This window comes from Corvus hawaiiensis, chromosome Z (genome assembly GCF_020740725.1).
Source record: "Corvus hawaiiensis isolate bCorHaw1 chromosome Z, bCorHaw1.pri.cur, whole genome shotgun sequence".
NCBI lineage: Eukaryota > Metazoa > Chordata > Aves > Passeriformes > Corvidae > Corvus > Corvus hawaiiensis.
Genome location: NC_063255.1, coordinates 53,221,665 through 53,241,898, shown reverse-complemented (window position 1 = coordinate 53,241,898; position 20,234 = coordinate 53,221,665). Strand labels below are relative to the sequence as shown.

General features: G+C 40.5%; 1 protein-coding gene across 1 annotated transcript in view; it reads right to left on the bottom strand.

The window, feature by feature from the left end:
* Positions 1-7,782: 7,782 nt before the first annotated feature.
* The window catches only part of SMC5 (structural maintenance of chromosomes 5), a 41,411-nt gene continuing 28,959 nt past the window's right edge, over positions 7,783-20,234 (bottom strand). The window contains exons 17-24 of the mRNA XM_048291297.1: positions 19,394-19,516; positions 16,433-16,558; positions 15,697-15,792; positions 15,221-15,325; positions 14,891-15,010; positions 11,925-12,104; positions 11,743-11,838; positions 7,783-8,946 (exon numbers count right to left, since the gene is read on the bottom strand). Of these exons, the coding sequence (XP_048147254.1) occupies positions 8,809-8,946; positions 11,743-11,838; positions 11,925-12,104; positions 14,891-15,010; positions 15,221-15,325; positions 15,697-15,792; positions 16,433-16,558; positions 19,394-19,516 (984 nt within the window). The 3' untranslated portion in view covers positions 7,783-8,808. The remainder of the gene's footprint in view (positions 8,947-11,742; positions 11,839-11,924; positions 12,105-14,890; positions 15,011-15,220; positions 15,326-15,696; positions 15,793-16,432; positions 16,559-19,393; positions 19,517-20,234) is intronic.

Sequence of the window (20,234 nt, the reverse complement as noted above, 5' to 3'; positions counted from 1 at the left end):
GTGCAGCCACACTGCTGCCTTGAGCTTTCCATGGCTTTGGAGCAGTCGCTGGTGTATGGAGATAAAAAGCATCTGCTTGGCCTCTGAAGGAGGGAAAGGCAAGGTACCCTGTGCCAAAAAACTCCCCAACAGTCAGTACAGTCACTGACATCACAGTTACTGAAAGCAACCACTTACAGGAATTAACCTGGTACGTGGGTATGACTGCAAGATGAGCCCTGGACCCGCAGGAACATGTAACCTTCCAGCAACGCAGGCAGGGACAAAGAGGTGGAAGATTGCCATCTGCAGCTGGAACAAAACTTGTTAAGTAGCTTCCAGATTTGACTCAATGCTGAGTTGGAGTTTTCTCTTCTTAGGCTGGATGACTAAAGGACAGATAAGAAAACTCAGCATAATGTTTTCTTTTTTCGGCTTGTCATTGATTTAGGAATAAGGGACACAGGGCTATGGCATTGGCCTCATTCCCTTGCAATCCCATCATAGAAGACTTTCCACAAATTTATCATTCTTCATCTTAAACCTTTTAATAGTTGGTTTTAGTGCTGTAATTTGAACAGCAACCAAAATCTGCCTAGTGTAGAGAAGGCCTTAGAAGAATGTTTCCAGCCACTGAGATGTAGTACACTGTACAGAGGGGTCGCACCAGGAGTGGTATAAATTTTGACTAGCAATGGGTACATCATGCAAAGACTTGGGTGCACCACAGTGGTGCTGGCAGCAGTGGCATGGGGAAGTGTGACCCTGAACACAGACCTGCTGATTCTGAGAGCACAATTTCTACAAGGTTGTGAGGGTCTCCTGTATTTTCATTTTTCCTCTCTACCAAGGAAAAAAGAAAGGGAACATGCCACAAAATGTCTTAAAAGTCCAGTTAAATGCCTGCAGAGTGGCTCAGAAAGCCACATACAAGGAAGGCTGGCTTTTTGAATCTGCCTGCTGGGTGACCTGGATAATTTTGATCTCCAAAGAGTCTATAACAATGTTACTCAGCACTCACTCTTGAAGGGCTAAAGAGTCTGTGAGGTTTCTTTCATTCATGCATCAGAGCTCTGTAACAACCACTACCTTCACAATAACTTTTACTTTGGAAACCAAACCTCTTTCAAGTTGAGCTGCTCACACTGCTCAGCCACAATGGAAAAGTTTCATCAGCAGTAACTTAATGCAAATGCACAATTGTCAGAATACTGTATTTACTCAAGTACTCTTTAAGGGACTCCCTTAAAGAAGGAGAAGCTTTCCCAGTGGCAAGAATTTTTCAGCTACCATGCTTTCTCTGCCATGCTCTCCTCAGCTGAGAAACTCTCTGAGCCCTAAAACACCTCCTCAAACACTTCCACAGGTATTGTGGAAATCTTCCCATTTCAAAAGAGAAGATCTTGACTGCCATCAGTTCTAATCCTGAACAGACATTTATTTCTGTATGATTACACACAGTATTTTTCTGGCTCATCTATGGCTTTTGGAGTGAGCTAGAGTCCCTATTGATTTGAGCTTGTATTTTTTGAATTGCTACAACTGTTGCTGTATTTTTACTGGCTTGTTGACTTTCAATTGATAATTGATAAACATCCTATCACTTTTCATATCAAACCCCATCAGTCTAGACAATACTGTCTATTGCCTCTTAGGCCATATAATGCCTATGTGTCTGCACAGCAAAACACAAGGTACAAAGGAAATGGAGTGTGTAAACCACGACACGAGGAGAATCACTGAGTACATAAGGGCAGTTCACCATTTCAAGATCCAAAAATGCTCTCTTGGAATTCAGAACGCATGGAGAAAGATACCAAAGAGTACAGACAATATCAGAGCCATTCCAACACTGTGCTAAAAAGGTGCACAGAGAAATCTCAGACTTTCTCAATGGCTTTTTTTTTCTCTTCTGGCTAATGGGCAGGGCCAGAAAGCCAGCAGCAAGAGTTTCAGAAGACACAGATGTAAGGTATATTAGAGCACCAAGTACAGTGGTTTGGGCTCTTCTGCTGTTAATGGCTGCTTTTGTGGCCTTGAACTGTGTTTCCAAGCAGAAAGCATCTTTTTAGGGTCTATGAAAAGCCATGCATAACTGCTTTGTCAAAAAATACAAGGGAAAACCACAACTGTATTATTAGCCTGTGCAATGCTGGTGGCAAATCACTGCCTCTGCTTTCCTGGATTGTATAAAATAATCCAGGCCTTATCTAGAAGCTGAACTACATTCAACTCTTACATCTAGTGAACCATTATTTCTTAGGGGTATCATTTTTAAACAAACATTTCAAGGGGGACAGCCTGTAAATTTATTAAAACTAAAATAAAAGGCTCTCCCAATATAAGCTACTGAAATGATTTCATGACCATACTGATTTCTGACATACTGATGCTTATGGAATTGCATGCACACTGGCAACTGCACCACTTTAAATTTACTGGCACAAAGCCAGTATATTTTATACAGCAAAGTGTATTTTAAATACTACAAAAAATCTGACAAGAAAAGTCCTTCATGGGCAGTACAGTTCAGCTCAGAAGCAGACACAGAGCAGAATCAGATTCCTCAGCCGATGAGGCCCATAGAAAACTGTAAAATGAGTGGCTTTTGACCTGAACAGTCCTTTAAGCATCACTGCAGGAGCACAAAGTGGGGCTGATACTCTTTGGTGGTGTCTGAGAAGTCCCTTCACACTTCTTGTACTGATCATCTGCTTTGGATTTACGCTGTTTGTAATTCCTCAGGAAAACCAACAACAAAACCAACCAAACAAGTAGCCCCGCAAAAAACCCCAAGCCACCAAACCAAATGAAAAAACAACACTCCCCTCCCCCCCCCCAACCCAACCAAAAAACCTTTATTGTCCATGAAAAAACTATTACATGACCCAAACTGAGGTAAACCATTGCTAATGGACTGCAGATAAGGTCAAGCTGCATAACGTTCAGAGTCTACAGCTTTGGTTACAAATTGGGAAGGGGGAATTGGACATCTTTCTCCTTTAAATTACATGATGCAGATACACTTTGAACCATCCATGTTACATGTTACCTGGGCACTCTTCTGCTCTGTTCTTTTCCAAGGCTCCTTGGTACCTTCTGCCACCATGTTCTGAGTTACCATCTCTCCCCTCCTTCTTGCTTCCTGCAAGATCAGCTTTGTCCACTACCATGCATGGTTTCCTTATCCCCAACAAAGTGAAGTCTGTCATTCGTTTGCAGCTACGTTCTCATCACTGTGCTTCTTGCCAAGATATTTACTAAGATCCCATGCAGCTCCAGATGCAATAATGACAAGTGTAATGTCATGTTTTGAGACCAACATACTCTGCTGCTGCGGGTTAATCCTGGGCAGCAGCTCAGGGCCACACAGTGACCCTCCCCCTGTGGGATGGGTCAGAGAATCAAAATGGTAAAAGTGAAAAAACTTGTGGGTTGAGATAAAAACAGTTTAATTGGGAAAGCAAAAGCTGTGTCCACAAGCAAGGCAAAACAAGGAATTCATCCATTATTTCCCATTAACAGGCCAGGTGTTCAGCTATTCCTCCAGAAAAGCATGGCTCCACTACACACAGCAGTTACTTCAGAAGACACAAGTCCAAACACCCCTCCTTCTTCCCCTAGCTTTTATTGCTGAGGACAGTGTCATACAGCATGTCATAGCCCTTTGGTCAGCTGGGGTCAGCTGTCCTGCCTGTGTCCCCTCCCAGCCTTTTGTAAACTTCTTGTGCTAACTTCTTGGGGCGGTGTAAGAAACAGAAAAGGCCTCAATGCGGTGCAAGTACCACACAGCCGTAGCTAAAACATCCCTATGTAACCAACAGTGTTCACAAACCCAACATAACACCATACAAGCTTCTGTGAAGAAAATTATCCCAGCCAAAACTAGTACTACTGTTAAAAAAACCCCACTGGCCTAGCAGGGGTAATAGATCAACAGAAAAAAGACTGGAGAACTGGGGAATTACTTCCAAGAGCAACTGGGGTGCAGATTAGTGAAGAAAAGCTGGTGGAATTTGGTGGAAAGCATGTATGTGGGAACTGGGAGTCAGAGGATTGCACCACTGGGAAAGAGCTGAGTCACAGGAGAGGTTGGTAGGTACGCTCTTGTAGCACTGTGTATCGCCTCTGTTACTTTTGCCTCTGCTGTTGCTACTGGCCCTTATTTTTCCATGCTTTCCCTGTTGGCTTTCAACACTGCTAGTCATGCCTGAAAAGCTTTCAGTGGCTAAAAATACCTGCTTTCTGCATTTACCTCCCCTCTCCCTACTGTTTCAGCCTTGTCAATGGCTGAAGGTAGCACCAAAGTATAATGAGGTATAGCAACTACTAGATCAGCCCCTACTACAAAAAAACTGCCCTTCACCCAGGCTATTGGAATATGCAAAGGACACTGGATCAATGAGCCTCATAGAAGCATGGCTTTTGGCAAGCCTGGTCTGGGTGCAATAGCACAGAAACAGTCATGTGATTTTCAGATGTTCAGGCAGGGACAGGTGAAGAATTTTTCTTGGAGCAGAGGAGGATTTAACTTCCTTCTGTGCCTCCTTTCTCTCCCAAACTATAGTGTACTGAATCGTGGTTTTATTCTCAATTAGCAAGGTATGGGGGAAAAAAACGCTTCCGGAACAAAAAGTTCTAGGAAAAGTAATTTTGGATACTGTGTTTTAGTGAGTCAGAAGTAAAGAAAGTAATTCTGGCTCAGTTATTTACAGAGAAGCTAGAGTGCCAAGGTTCCCCCTCCCCTGCTTCCCACGATGTAAGGTCTCCTGTCAGACACCTCCCATCAGACACTATGCCAATCTGCCTGGTTTATGAAGGGTACTCCTCAGTTCAGTGCCGCCACCAAGACTCTCCAAACCAGACACTGCTCTCTTGCTCTGTTTTCCCCTCCCCTCCAGTGTGCTGCAGAGGAGAACCGGAGGCACAAAAGCCAAAGATCATAGGCTGAGAGAGGTAAGAACTATTTACTGCAAACAGCAATGAGATACAAAAATGAACAGTTAACAGCAACAATATGAATGACAGAGTGTTGCAGTGGGGATCCTGCAACACGCATATATCAAACCAGGAGTCCCGTGGAAAGGAAATATATATGGACAGACAGATTCTTGCTAGCTGTTTCAGAGAGATGTTTATTTCTCCAGCCGCATGGCCGGAGCTCTGCCGAGGAACTGTCCCAGTCACGGGACCAAGGGTCCTTCTCTCCGCGCAGGGAACACAAACCAACCAATGGGAACGAGGCTGAGCAGGGGCAGGAAACCCCGTGCCTGTGCCCTCAGGGCCCCTCTCCCAGGGCTACACGGCGGGGGAGGGACCCCAACACCTCACCCGTTTTATTTTAATAAAAGGAGAATGAAAACAACTGGATAAACATAACAAGAACAGTTTCAAAACAAAACAAGCCACCCTCCTGAGTCTTTAAATGTCCAAAGAGATTCTCTGGAACATCTTAGGGCTGACAGAAGGGAGACAGAATTCTCTGAGCATGCTTTGTGGGGAAACTGAGGCAGGAGAGGGTTTAACTTCTTCCCTCCCCCTTTTCATCCCCCACTCGGCATTGGAAAGGGATTTTTGGGGAAACAATTGGCAAAAGCATGGTTTTGTGAGGGAAACCATGGATGAAAAAACGGATTGGGAATACACTGGGGGTAATAGGACATAGAGTAAAAGGGAAAGGTGGGATTAGGAAAGGGAAACTGTAGGGGGGGTTTACAATGGAGATACTGTCTAACATGACTACGATTTTTTGCATATATACTGCCTTTTACAGGAACACCATCAGGCCCAGTGACCTGCGATGCTTGTAACCCTTTTCTCCCTAGTACAATATTAAATTCCACCACTTCTCCATCTCCCAAGCTTGGGATGCATTTTTCAGGGTTATTCTTTTTAATAGCAGTTCTATGCACGAATATGTCTTGCTGGTTGTCACATCTTGTTATAAAACCATAATTTTGCTTAACATTATACCATTTTACTATCCCTAAGGTCTTAGTTGCTATGATCTTTTCCTTTTTCCGAGTGGCTGCTGTTTTCTGTCTCGCTGCGTCTTTGCTCTCTCCTTCGGTCGCTCCCGTGTTGGAATTGTCGGAGCTGCTGGTGCCTGCGCGCTCTTCCCGGGGTCGCGTTCGGGGCTGCGCGGGCCGGGCCGGGCCACGCCGCTCAGTTCTCCGTGCGTCGCCTCCTCTGGTCGCAGCTTCGCTGCCGCTGCCGGGCGCTGCACCCACGTCTCGGCCGGGCCCCCGAGCGACGACCCCCTCGCGCCCCGCTCCAGCGCGTGTCTCGGCCGGGCGCGGCTCCGTTCCACCGCCATCGCCGCCAGCCGCCGCCCGCGCGCCGCCCCTCTCAGTCGGGCGTTCACGGGGCTCGCTCCACCACGCGCTGCACGCGGCCGTGCGGGTCCTGCCGGGTCCCGCCGCTCCCCGCTCCGCCACCGACACTGCGGCTCGCGTGGCTCCGCCCGCGCGCGGGAACTGCCTCGCTGCTGCTCTCAGAGCACTCGGTGCACGTGGCCTGGGCCGCACGGTCCCTGCGCCACGCTTCCCTTCACCAGGACACAGCTGACATTGCTCAACAGTCTCAGTAACTAAATAATATTCACGAAAATATTCTTCCATCGGCATATATTTTGACTCTAGTATTAACTGTGTCCAAACGGTTTTCCAAAAGCCCTTGGTAAGAATTAAATCCCAAGAAACATAGAAAAAGTTCTTAAACAACCATGCCAGGAAGTGTTTCAGTTCTTTTTGAGCTTGAATCAAGCTAAAATTTACAAATCGTTGTTCAAGAATCATTTTAAGTTTAAGATAAATGTCCATATGCGGCTCTGAGAGCCAAGAGTCTTCCCACGGTTCCTCCATAGTTCAGATATGGAATAGCAAAGCAAAACCAAGAAGAGGAATCCAAAGTTTCCAGGGTTTACTCACACAAATCAGTCGCTTAGGGATCGGGGATCGTTCTGCTCTCAAATCTCCACCATTTGTTGCAGTGGGGATCCTGCAACACGCATATATCAAACCAGGAGTCCCGTGGAAAGGAAATATATATGGACAGACAGATTCTTGCTAGCTGTTTCAGAGAGATGTTTATTTCTCCAGCCGCATGGCCGGAGCTCTGCCGAGGAACTGTCCCAGTCACGGGACCAAGGGTCCTTCTCTCCGCGCAGGGAACACAAACCAACCAATGGGAACGAGGCTGAGCAGGGGCAGGAAACCCCGTGCCTGTGCCCTCAGGGCCCCTCTCCCAGGGCTACACGGCGGGGGAGGGACCCCAACAACAGAGGGTACAGGAAAAGAAACCATTCACATGGAGAAACTCCCTGATAATAGACAATTTTGAAGAATACTTTTAAAACTAAGACCTTTCAATACAGTGGACAGGCAGATAGGCCTGTAGCCTCAATTATGTCAAAGATACTCTGCTGACCAAATTATCTCTGGACCACAGCCTGAGTTTCCATACTTTCAGATCTTCTTTTCAGTACTTGTGTTGGGACACTAATTATCACAGAAATCACTCCAGGAACTCATTTCACAGACAGACAATTCCATTGACCAACAGCGGCCCGCAGTAACAAGAATGAGTGGTTCTCTACTGCATTGAAGGCTCATCTATCTATTCAAAAGAACAATTACAATACTGACTCTTTAATACCTAAAACCTTCCAGATTCCAGCTCATATTTTGTAGTGGGTTATTTTATTTCAAATATGAGAATATCAAAGACTGACATACCAGTTTCATTAGCAAAGTTCGTTGCCAGGATACCGTTAAGAAAAACACCCATTCAAACCAGACATCGAATTGTTGAATTTTACTTTTTTAATAGTTAACTTAATAATCAGGACCTTGTTTTAGGTATTCAACATTCTGTTGATAACCTCCATTTCCAAATGCTTAACAGTTATGGCCAACATTCTATTAAAAATTTTTATGGCTTTCTGTTGAAAAGCAATTGACTGTACAATCACTCCAATGCAGCTGACTCCTTGTAAAAAGCCTCCTGGGTTTCACTTACATGTGAAATCTGCAGCACTATTTTCTCTATCACCAAAAATGTATCAAACTTTACTTAGAAAAACAAATACACAAGAAGTTATATATTGCTTAGTTTTACTTCTGCAAGCTCACTAGCTCACTGTTTCACAAAGACCTGGAACTCTGTCAGTCTCCTTGCTAAGAGATGTGCTAGAAAGACCTTATCCTTCAAGCACTACAAAATGAAATATTATTATATTTATTTATTAATTTTGAGATAAAGTATCTATTCAACAATAATACATCCATAGAATCATATTCTTTATATTAATTTCAGGTTTCTTTTTACAAAACAAACCATTACAAACCATTCTGTTCCTACAGATCATCTGAATTTATTTTAAAAAATTGCATTTCAATACGGAAATGGAATACTATCCACATCTATGGTAAAGTTATTTACCAAAAGCAAATTCCAATTTTTGGGAAAAAAACCTTTAAAAAACAACAGTCACAGAGTAAGTCCAGGATAACCTAGAAAAATTACCTGCACTTCTGATGCTGCATTAACTGATAGAATAGAAAAAAAAATAAACTTCATTTTTATTTAAACCTACTATTGAGAAAAGTAGGTTCTTTGAAGAAAGTGACCACTATGAAAGACCTAAAAAGAAAACCATGCATTTCAAATCTGTCAAACATTGGTTCTTAAAACTTGCGCTAAAGTTCTCAATTATCAATTCTTTGCATGTTTTCCTCTTTGACAATTTCTGAATTCTTGAAAGCCAGATGTTTCAAGAAAGATATATAAAATACTTCTGTAGAACTATGTATCTATAGCTATATGCCACTATTCAGTCATCTTTGTAAGCCGCCGCTGCCTTCTCCTCATGTGTTTCGTGTTCCATTTGTATGTCTCCAGCATAAAAGGCCCATTGTAGACAAACAGCACAGTCATCTTGTCATTGTATGTGAGATTCTGCAGGAGCTGGTGAAAAACACAGAAACCAAAGTCAAAACAGCTAGATGTTCCCCATTATGTCAAAAAAGTGAATAAGGTCTATGTTAAACCCCAGATCTCAAAAAGATCAATATCCTAGGATTACAGCCTGAAAAACGAAGTGTTTTTGTTCCTAGAAAACCCCTCTACAGGGACTCATTCTTCACCCAATTTCCAGCATCACTATTCTTATTAGAAGAACATCTCCATATCTAATCTGTACCTTCTTGTTGCAAACAATCTCTTTGCTTTTTTGCTGTATACAGAGAATACCTCCACTCCATTGTGGGCCCAGAATCATGTTTTTCCCTTTTTGACCCAGGGCAGGGCAGGAGATAGCAGTTGTACCTAAGTACATCTATGTCTCTCTTTAGCCTTGTGCTTCTCTGAGCTAAGCAATCTCCACTGGTGGAAACCCAGAACAATCAAAATTACTAGAAGCTGCACTGCTATCTTCTGGAGTAATTCCAGCCCCTGTACTAATTTTCTGAAGTTTAACAGCCAAAGCTGGATACTTATGATAATCCAAACCTTGCCAAGCACAAGCCCAGCAGACAAAGATATCATGCAAACTGTAGATTACAAGCAGTGCTCAGGATGACATTCAACAATTTACTTGCAACTGATGCTCAACTTTCCACTTCCCTCTCCCCAGCCATTTAGGCATTTATGCCTTACACTAGATGCTGTTGTTTATTTTTCCCACTTAAATACCAAATTTTATGTTTGTCTGCACTGAGATGAATCCTATTTTCAAATAAAGTTACCTAACCTAAGATTATTTAGAATTCTAATCTTGCTTTACAGTGAAAAAATGATTAACTCCCAACATGGTGATTATCCGTATGTTTAATAAACGTAGTCTGTTTCACCACAGATTTGTATTAAAAATACTAATTTTCAAACCCACTTCTAAGAACATATTCAGTTCATCTACTCATTATGACAGTGATTCACAACTATTCAGAATAAAATATTCCTAATCAACTTTGCTGTATATTAATTTATACCCCTCCCCACTGCAACTTGTTTAAAAATGTCAGCAGGGGAGATGTCAACATACTGAAAAAGAGAGTCGCACTTTTCCCTGTATCCACTGGGTACACACACAGAACTCAGCTTAACATGACAAATTGTCACATTTTCTAGTAGGTGATTACATACTTGCTTTCTAGTAAGTGGTGACATATAGCGTGGAGTCAGGAACTGCAGGTAAGCCATGGAACAGCAGAGTCTGGCCTTCTCTGCTTGCCCTGTGCAGCCTTTTAATTATCCTCTAATGCCACCCACACAAACACTCTCATCAGCTAAACCTTTACCTGACATGCTCTCTCACTAATTTTTCTTGTGACAGGCCATCATAACTTGCCGTGTTAACTGTGGTGATCACCTGCTTGCAGGGGGCAGGAAGAAGGAAGGAGGCACAAAGAGTATCTTCAGCCACCTCTTCATAACACGGTTTCTTGTTGCTGAATCATGGTGCAACACTGTCCTTGAGTTTCCTCCTACCACAATGCTAACGTTTTTTGCTTTTTTGAACTTCTGAGATTTTTTTACTTCTGCTTTTTCTATTTTGATCTTTCTGGTTAGCTCTGAACATTCAATTTTCCCCTGTCTCTATTCTTAGTAATTTGACAACAGACTCAACTTTTAAAACAGACTCTGGACCCCAGACAGTAATTTTCTACAACTCCTTACATTTGGGAAGCATTAGTTAGTTGAGCTATCTATCATTCAACATCCAAATCACTCTGTTCCTTCTCTAAGTAGGAGAGTGCACAAAAAAGCTGATCCAATAAGGAGAGGAATCACAAGAAGACAAAAGGGAATAAATTACACATAACAATAAAGAAGAAATGTGGTCAGGAAACGACCAAACTGCGCGGAGGTAAGCATACTGCAAGATCAGAAGGAACAAGAAGCATTACTTTCTACCTTCTTCCAGTAAGGTAAATGCTACAAGGTGGCCTTAATCAGACCCTTCAATTGCTATTTACTGAAAAAACAGGACATACCAACCAGATTTTCTAAAATACAGTGTTATCAGGATACAGAATGATAAGATGGTATCTTAATAAAAACCAGCACACTACTGACTGCTTGTCTCCCCGGTGTACAAGTAACTTTTACCGTTCAATCTGTCTTGGATCAAGCTGAATATAACATTAGTCTCTGTTATAGGTGCAGGTGAACAGCCAGCCTATTTACCCCATTCAAGCCTTGGCATTGCATCACTGCATGCCTAGTAAGTCAACTACTTTTTTTTAAATTTTGACCAACGAGTACAATCAAACTGGTCCCTCTCAGAGCACAGATCTCACCTTTTCTGAGCCTGTAAGCCTCAGATTAATACAGGAAAACTATTCCAGTAATGATGTGGGACTCTTCTACTTCTTCAGACATCAGCAGCACCAGCCTGCTCCTCCTCCAGTATCATCATCTAACTCATCTGGAAGCTGGTCTCTGCTACAGTCTGAATTCTGTTAGCTAGAGGCATTACCTTTACAACCTTTTCCATGGTAATCCTGTCCACTGGTGATTAACACATTATACTTCCAGTGAGGCCACAAGTCCAGAGTGGGTTTTTGAGGAGATAAACCTTGGTCTAAGTTGTATGAATTCTTGCCTGATTGTCCTCAAAGTGGACAAATCCTCTCAGTTACCTTTCAATCCAAGATTCTTAGGTAAAACAGAGGTAAGTTATACAGTGTTTACTGGTGTATTATCACACAAAATGCAATTCTCCTACATTTTAAACTTCCTATTTAATTTTCTGCCACACACCTTTGGTGTAATGAAGAAGTACTGAGATGTCCTTTTTTCACAAGCAGTTTCCACAACCATTTCAAAAACTCTTCTCTCATTCATTGGATCCATTCCCTGAAAAGAAAAAAAAAGTCTGTTCTCTCCACTATGTCATAAGCATCTGTACATAGAAAGAACAATACTGCACTATTGATTCTCACCTGATTTATTTCATCAACAACCCTGAAAGGACATCTGTTGAGTTCTTGCAGAGCCATCAGGTACAACATAGTAGAAACAGTTTTCTCACCTCCACTCTGATGATACGGAGTCAATTCATGAAGTTCAGTGCTACTGTGGAATTTTACTCTAATGCGAATCCCATACTTCTCATACTCCTCCTGTAGAAGCCACCACCTGTTAAACTCATTTTCTTTGTATTACACCTTATTTTATGATGACATGCAAACTGAAGGACATTTATACAAATGTACACGGGTCTACCAACTACTCAGGTTCAACTTAAGATCAATATATTAACTCTGTTTCATCTATTTTCCTTAACTCTCGTCTACCTCTGTTACAGAATTTCCAATACCATTCCTTCTCCGTGACTACGATTTGTTAATTGCTGTTAAGAAAGGCTTCACCCACAGTAAGAACATCAACAGGAAAATAAAAATCTTGGCTAGAAGGAGAAAGCAATGCCCCTATAAATCCCATTCATCAGAAAAACAATGCCTTAGGATACTATTAGTTTGAACAGTGGAGTAATGGGGTGTGTGTGTAGGTTGAATACCAATCTGAACTTCTTCAAGTACAAGCAGCCCAAAATCCACCAGGACAGCCATTTCTTTTTCATACCTCAACAGGAAAACCACACACAAGGATTCCAACCCTGGCTTTTCTTTAACAGGAAAGTGAAACTTGTCACTAGGCTCAGCCAATGACGCAAGGTATCAGGATAATAGATGTGGCTCAAAAGAAAGACCATGAAAAGAAATGTATTCATGCATAAGACGAAAAAGAAGTCTTCAGAGTACTCTCTATTATTCCTGAAGTTGTGTTCTGTGGCCACTGATTTAGCCTGACTGGTCAGAGCACGATGCTAACAACATCAAAGTTGTGGGTTCAATCCCTGTATTTACTTAAGAGTTGGATTTAAGGCCATTTACTTAAGAGCTGGATTTGATGATCCTTGTGGGTCCTTCCAACTTAGAATATCTGTGATTCTTTGAGTTTTTCTGATTACAACTTCATGTAAGGAGAAATAAAACCCAGAATCTAAGGTTCTCTAGACCCACTGTAATTTCAGACGCATTGGCACAGACTGAAACCAGCTTTGAAAAAGTGAACAAGATACAGTCTAGCAAAACCAAGTTAAAAAAAGATTCATGTCCAACACAGCCATGATGGCATCAGTCAGACCTTGACTACTGCCAGACTATTTGGAATGCCAGTTTGTAGAACTGCCAGACATTCCAAAACCTGACAAAAATGATGCTCAAAACTCCTTGTGGTTAATCAAGGAATGTGACGGTTATCATGGCTAGCAGTCCGAATTCTGACTACTAAGTGTTACCAAGTAAAGTCAGAATGTTTACAGAGGCTTCTGCTAGGATGTTAAGGAAGAACCCAGTGAAGCATTTCACACAGAATCACAGAATCAATTAGGTTGGAAAAGGTTTCTGAGATCAGAGCCCAACCTTTGACTGAACACCAACCTGTCAAATAGACCATGACACTGAGTGCCCTATCCAGTCATTCCTTAAGCACTTCCAGGGATGGTGACTCCATCACTTCCCTCCTCAGTCCATTCCATGTTTAGTCACCCTTCCTGTGAAGAAATTCCTACTAATGTCCAATTCCTCCTATTATCCAATGGGGATAGTAGGTAGTGTCACCAAGAACATCCACATATCTCAAGATTCCTACAAGGCAGACTAACAGAGACTTGAACTTCAGTGTCACAGAAATACTTCTAATAAAAAGTAATTCTACCTCAAGAGTCTCCCTCTTCATATCTACAGGTGAGGCAGAAGATTTTCCTGAAGAGAAGGGTAAGGAATACAAACTTGAGAACAGATTATCCACCCTTCTGGATTGTAGCCATTCATCCCTTGAGGAAAGAAGTTTTACTCACTAGCACAGTACCACTAGCTAATCTCTTGAAACTATTTGTGACATCCTTACTATAGAAAAGCAAGACCTTCCAAAGCAGAGATTCTGGAAGGCACTCCAGACTCCTTTTGCTCTTAAACTGCTTTACTGTTCCTTTTGTGTTCTCTCTCCCAACATACTTTTATCTGAAAGATAGTTTTTATATAATATAGATCTGCCTAGGTAATTATCAAAAGACCTGAAAAGTCTGTGTTTTAGTGTTCTACTGTTTCGTATTATTAGTCTCCAGGTAAACATTTTTCATGCAGTTCACATAAAGAGCCTTATTAATCACTCTTCTGCCCTGAGTAATAACTGCCACTGCTATTTTAAGAAAAGCTGCTTGAGTAATTTACAACAGAAAAAAAAAGATTAAAAAATTATTATGTGTAAACTTTCACTATAATGTAGTCTATGTGTTAACAAATGAAAGTCTTGAAATCATCATTTCAGCAATCAGCTTAAAACAAAATACCAGATTTCTCTCTCCTGTTTATCGCACTGAGTATTTCTCCCCAAGTTCTACTAATGTTTTAAACTATTCACCAGAGGCAAACTCTACCTGTAAGGCTTACTGAGAAGGTAATAGGGCCAAATGACAACTGCTTTCAGAATAGACAAAATGTCCCCAGACTCCAGTAGAAACTACATGTAGAACCAAATCACTTCAACGCCTAGTAATAGAAGATTTAGATGACAATGGAGGACAAAAATTAGCTAAAAATGCAGATTTAGATCAAAAACTTCAAAAATCTGAGTAACTGTTAAGTAAATACAAGGTTTCTAACCAAGATCTGTAAGTTGCAGGCCTATTCCAAAAGTCAGGAGGTGAAGCCCTATGCATCTAGATAGACTCATTTGCCTTCAATCAGACTGGTAAGTCAGTTCTAGTACACCAAAGCATTGAGTAGAAGTTCAGTGTTTTTTTAAAAAGAACATCTCCACATGACTTGTTATTTTTCTCTAGCAATATGTGAGCAAAACATGCAAGAAAATATGAATGTTAAACTAAAAAAATCAATCATACCTCATTTTCCATATGAAGATCAACTTCACCAACACACTGCATAGAACTAAAAAACTTACTGAACTTTCCATTAATTTGTTCAATCATCACTTTCAAGAGGCTTAGCCACTTTTCTTTGACCTAAAAGTAGACATATCCATGTAAAATCAATTTAAGAACTGAATTTTCCCCTGGAGATAGCGTTTAAATTGCAAAAACATCATAATTAGGGGAGGTAACATCTCAGTTTGCACTCAAGACAATCTGAAATGATACCCTTTATTTCTGTACATACATTCCTACAATGATGTAGGGCTATAATGACACAGACTTGATAACTTGAGCTATTACCTGTGAAATGTTTTGCTTATAGTTATTCAACTCATTTTTCTTTCCCTCTAGATATTCTGTCAACTGCTGTATTTCTTGTGTTTGCTTATTGTATTCTTCAACAACCTGCCAGAATAAAAAGCAATCAGTCAGCAAAATATTTGGCAACTCTAACCTTGACTTTAAAAATACCACACTGCACCAATACTGTTCAAACACAATTACACAGACTACTGCACTGCACACTGAACAAGATAGGTTTCTATCTTTTAAGCAAAGAAACTGTAAAGCTTTGTTTCTCTCAGATTACTACAACTTTTTTTTTTTTAAAGGCACCTTTTTTAAAGAACCTACTTGAAATCTGAATAAATGCATTTACAGCACATTGTTCCTGCTGTCTAACTTATTATACCAAGAGATCTAGCACAGAGTGGGAAGGAAGTACAATGTGGGTAGAGGGGCAGAGAGAGAGGGTGGAGGGAAAGCAGTGAACATACTGAAGCACTGAGGCCTGTGAAACAGGAAGCCCTGGTTTTCTCTTCACTCAGAAAAGCATCAATTTCCTCCAATGTGTTTGGAAGAGTCTGAAAAGCCTACAAGACAAAGGATTGCATGTGTTACAAAGCAATACTAACAAAGGATTCAAGTTTTCTAAAAATAAATAAATAAATTGGATAAACCATAAACTAATTCTGTTACTTTTAATCAGGGTGTCACACAGTCAAAATTTAACATAGCAAGATTCCCTCACTAACTGTTCTGGACAGAGAAATAAGGTTGGAAGTGCTATTACGTAACTAAGATACACAATTAGTTGCTCCTTAGTTGCCCAACTTGTGCAGGCAGAGATACTCAGAGACTTGGTACAAGACATGGCTAGATAAGCCATGCAAATGAATACTTCTAGGAGGCTGGGCAGAGACTTCGGCTCTTTTGTGTTGCTCCATTAGAGCAGGAAGCTAGAAAAATATGGCCTCTTTTTATTTCTGTGAATACAACGCTGTGGATTTCAACTGAAATCACAGATCAAATTTTCTCTCCCCTGTGCACAAAACAAAGTGGTAGTCAAAGGGCATCTCAGCACTATTTTAAAGGTGCTTTAAAAGGCTAATGACAATAACAGAAGTACACGTGATCCTTTACTGGGAGCCTTCTAATAAAAAATAGACAATTGTTTTTTGCAGGAGAGGTTAGAAATTCAACAGATATGTGAAAATTTCTTTTTGTACATACAACTTGAAATTCTTCTGGAAAATCTTGACCCGGACCCAATCTGCAGACCTGTCGAGCTTGTTTCATCAATTCCACGCACTTCTCATAAAGAAGTTGCTTCTTATTATCCAGTTCATGAAAACGTTGCTGTTAGAAATATTAAAAGATATTTAAAAAAAAAAACTTTCTTAAAAAAAATATTATTGTGAATTTCCAGAGTTAACACTAGCACACTAGCAACAAACCACATCTGAAGCAGAAAAAGCAGGTGAAACCAGACTATTAAAATATCAAAAAATTTGCTTCAACTAACAGAACTCATTATACCTCTCTGCTCATCAAGTCAACAGATGCCAAGGTAAACTGATCAAAAGCAAGTTCTTCTAAAATAGCTAAATTTATTTTCTCTCAACTTACAAGTGTGCATGTAGATTCAAGAGGTACCTTCCCAAGTTTTATTGTTGTGTACTTTAGCTAAATATAGGAGCCCTCCAGTGGTGAAAAAAAATCAGTTTTCATTTGGAAATCATACAGTTAGAGAAATGCTTGTTCAACAGTTTTAAAATACAGGACACAGACACTGATAGTCACCCTCATTACTTTTTGGAAATGTAGTTGATCTTTACTTACTAAATACAACAGAAGCAGTTATAACCGGTATGATCATTAGTGATCATCTCACACTCACAAGAGTTAGGGTTGCTGTTCTCAGCATGTATCAACTCAAAAAAACCTGCTCTTCCTTCTCTCTCCACCAAGTACTATGAAATAGATATGTTCATTGCAGATAAGCATTTCATGATCTCCACAAACACACTGTAAAAATATTTTTCTATACTGCACTGGTATTTTCAGGAAAGTTGGAAAAATTTTAGAAGCAGCTTTTCTTAGATCACCCCCTCCACTTCACAAAGCCTATTGCAGAGGAGGGAAATGTTACATGGGTTGCAAGGACTGGCATCAGAGCTGTACAGATAAAACAATAAAGGAAGAATGTCCCTCCTTTTCTTTACAGCCAAGATCTCACGTTATACTGAATTAGCATAAATACAACTGTAGAGCACAATGGTTACATTCCCCTGGATATCTGCACATGCCCTGTAATAGTATTTTGGATCCCACAAATTTAAAAGTCAACTGGCTTCATCTGAAATGTTTTGACATGATAATGAAGGCAAAAGATCCCATGAGAGGCACCCAGACTTTTTTTTATACAAAAAGCATAAGCTTCATGTGTTTGATCATTTCCAGAGCCTAAATAAATTCTGAATTATCTGAAGAAGGGAATCTCAATTCTCAATTGTATATAAAGCTCCCACTTGAAGGGAGCTCTGCAGAGCTGCATGAAACAAGATTTCAAGTTGATCTGCAGGCACTTAAAATCTGAAACAGATTCAATACTGAATATGCATGATCCAAGCTAAGGTAAGTAAAATTCTTCAGTGAAGAGGAAAACACATGTTTGGCAGGAGAAACTTCAGTATGCAACAGGAAGACTAGAAAGCAATAGATATTTGATGTTACTATGAAGCATGTACTAGAATAAATACATTGACAGTTCAACAAGCTAGGTTTCAATTTTCACTCAACTTTGCCAGACTTTTGTCAGTGGCCATATGCAAAATAAAACTTAGATAAATATAAATAAAAATACACAGGTTTTGATTCCTTATTCCTTCTATATATTTAAAAGTACATGGCAATGATAATGTTCCTGTTGATTTCCTGAGGGGGCCTCACTGGGACTCCATTTGACTCATACACACCTTTTATTAGGAAGGAGGCTATTTTTAAGAATTATCAGAATGTTACAAATCACAAATCCTGTCTACTGATCTGACCAGACATCTAACTATGTACCAGACCAAGCTACTCCCTAAATGATGAAGATGTGTGCAGAGACAACTAAAAACATTAAATGAATTTCCCAGTAACAATGGACATTACTGACATGAGGCTCATGGCTTTGTAACACATTCTTACTCCTTACTGAGCTTCAGCAATTAAGTGATTTTCACGGAACTTTAACTGAGCAAAAGATGCATCATGTGTGAGAACTTGTGCAACAGTGGTTTTCTAAGTAACATGCTGGATTTGTCTCTGTCTTCAAGTTACTTTCTGCTCCTCTTAGAAAGTTCTCCTCTGCCTAATTTTCCTGCAAGTGGTGGTAACTGTAACTCAAGTGGTTTTCTAACTGCATGCTAAGGCCATTCTTTTTGGAAATATCTGTCCATGCAAAGTAACTGTCTCCTACCTTTCAAGCTGCTTTCTGATTTTACTTTTATCTTTATGATCGAATTGATTTAGTAGGTTATAGCTGACTGGACTCTTGCAAGACAAGGAAAAAAACCCCAACTTACTGCCCTTTTCTTTAACAGTTTATTCCCCAGCGCATTGAAAGATTGTACTACTACACAAATACAAAAAATTGACCTTTGCAGCAATCCATGAGCAATGACAGCATCCTCTGCTCTTAGAAATGAGTACTTGCTGTGGAACTAACTCCTCAGACTTTTTATCTGAACACAGCATAGCTTTCTAGGCATTTAAGTACAGTACGAAGAAATGAGCTATAAAGAAAGGTAAAATAGCTCTGCTGTGCTGCTGCACTTTCTGGTTCATCTTGAGCTTGTACTTCGCATGTGGGTTGGAGCTACTTGTTTATGGACAGACTCAGAAGAACAGCAATTGATTAACAGCTGGCCTTTTTACACACTTCTCATTATAATAAAAGATCCAGGATAAGATGACTGTTTGGCACATTTTCACAGCACCTTAGCTGTCTTAATTGAGGATGGCAAAGCTACTATTCTCCTTTAAATCAAGAGGCTGAAGTCAAACTACAGAAATCAAGGCTAAATATTTAGCAGTTCTAACACCCACTTCTAAACAAAGACACAGAAGCATCCTTTTCAACACTATAAAGGCTTCCCAGTGAGATGTTTTCATAACAGATACCCTGGTATTCATAAATATTGTTACCTGTGCAGCTCTTAGCTGTACAGTTCCTGCTTTGTACTCTGATTGTAGTCTGTTCTTCTCAGCAGTCATTCTTGTTATCTGAAGAGCCAAAGTTACTTTGACGATGTTCAGTGGTATGATCCTCTACACACAGGAAAACAGAGCATCGGTTTTTTCACCAGACTCAAAACTGATATAATCACTACTGGGCTTTGGAAACTGCCAGTCCTTCTAGTCATAACAATCTCACACTGTGTTCAGCCCATCAATACTGCTGTCAAATTCAATGAAAAAGTGGTGACCCAAGCTCCCCAAGATGTGTAGTCCTCATGTACACACTCATGCATGTATCCATACATATATATAATTTCAACTAAATATATATAAATACATATACATAGATATATACACACACACACTTCCAACCCACAATTTTACATCAACCCTCCTTCCCCCCATTCTCCTTCCCTTCACTATATACCAATATGTGAAATATGAGAAAAGCCAAGGCCATCTCAACTGCTTCTCAGAGAAAAGGATCCAACAGGTGGATTTTGGTGGATGTCGTATGTCACAGAGATGGAAAAAGGTCAAAAAATAAACACAAAATACATATGCATCTTGTAATGACAATGCAGTTGATTGACAAGGCGTACAGCAACTCTTATTAAAGTCTTAACTGGAACAGCACATGACAACAAAATGAGGCTGTGGTTGGTAAGTTATGTAACAGGCTTTAATGATCACTAGAACCTGATTTGACAGCACTGACCTTAAAATGTTTGGGTTTTTTTCAAACAAGTCAGCCTCAGGAACAGTCTAGAGGCTTCAAAACCAGCAACAGATTCTTTACTGTCTAAAG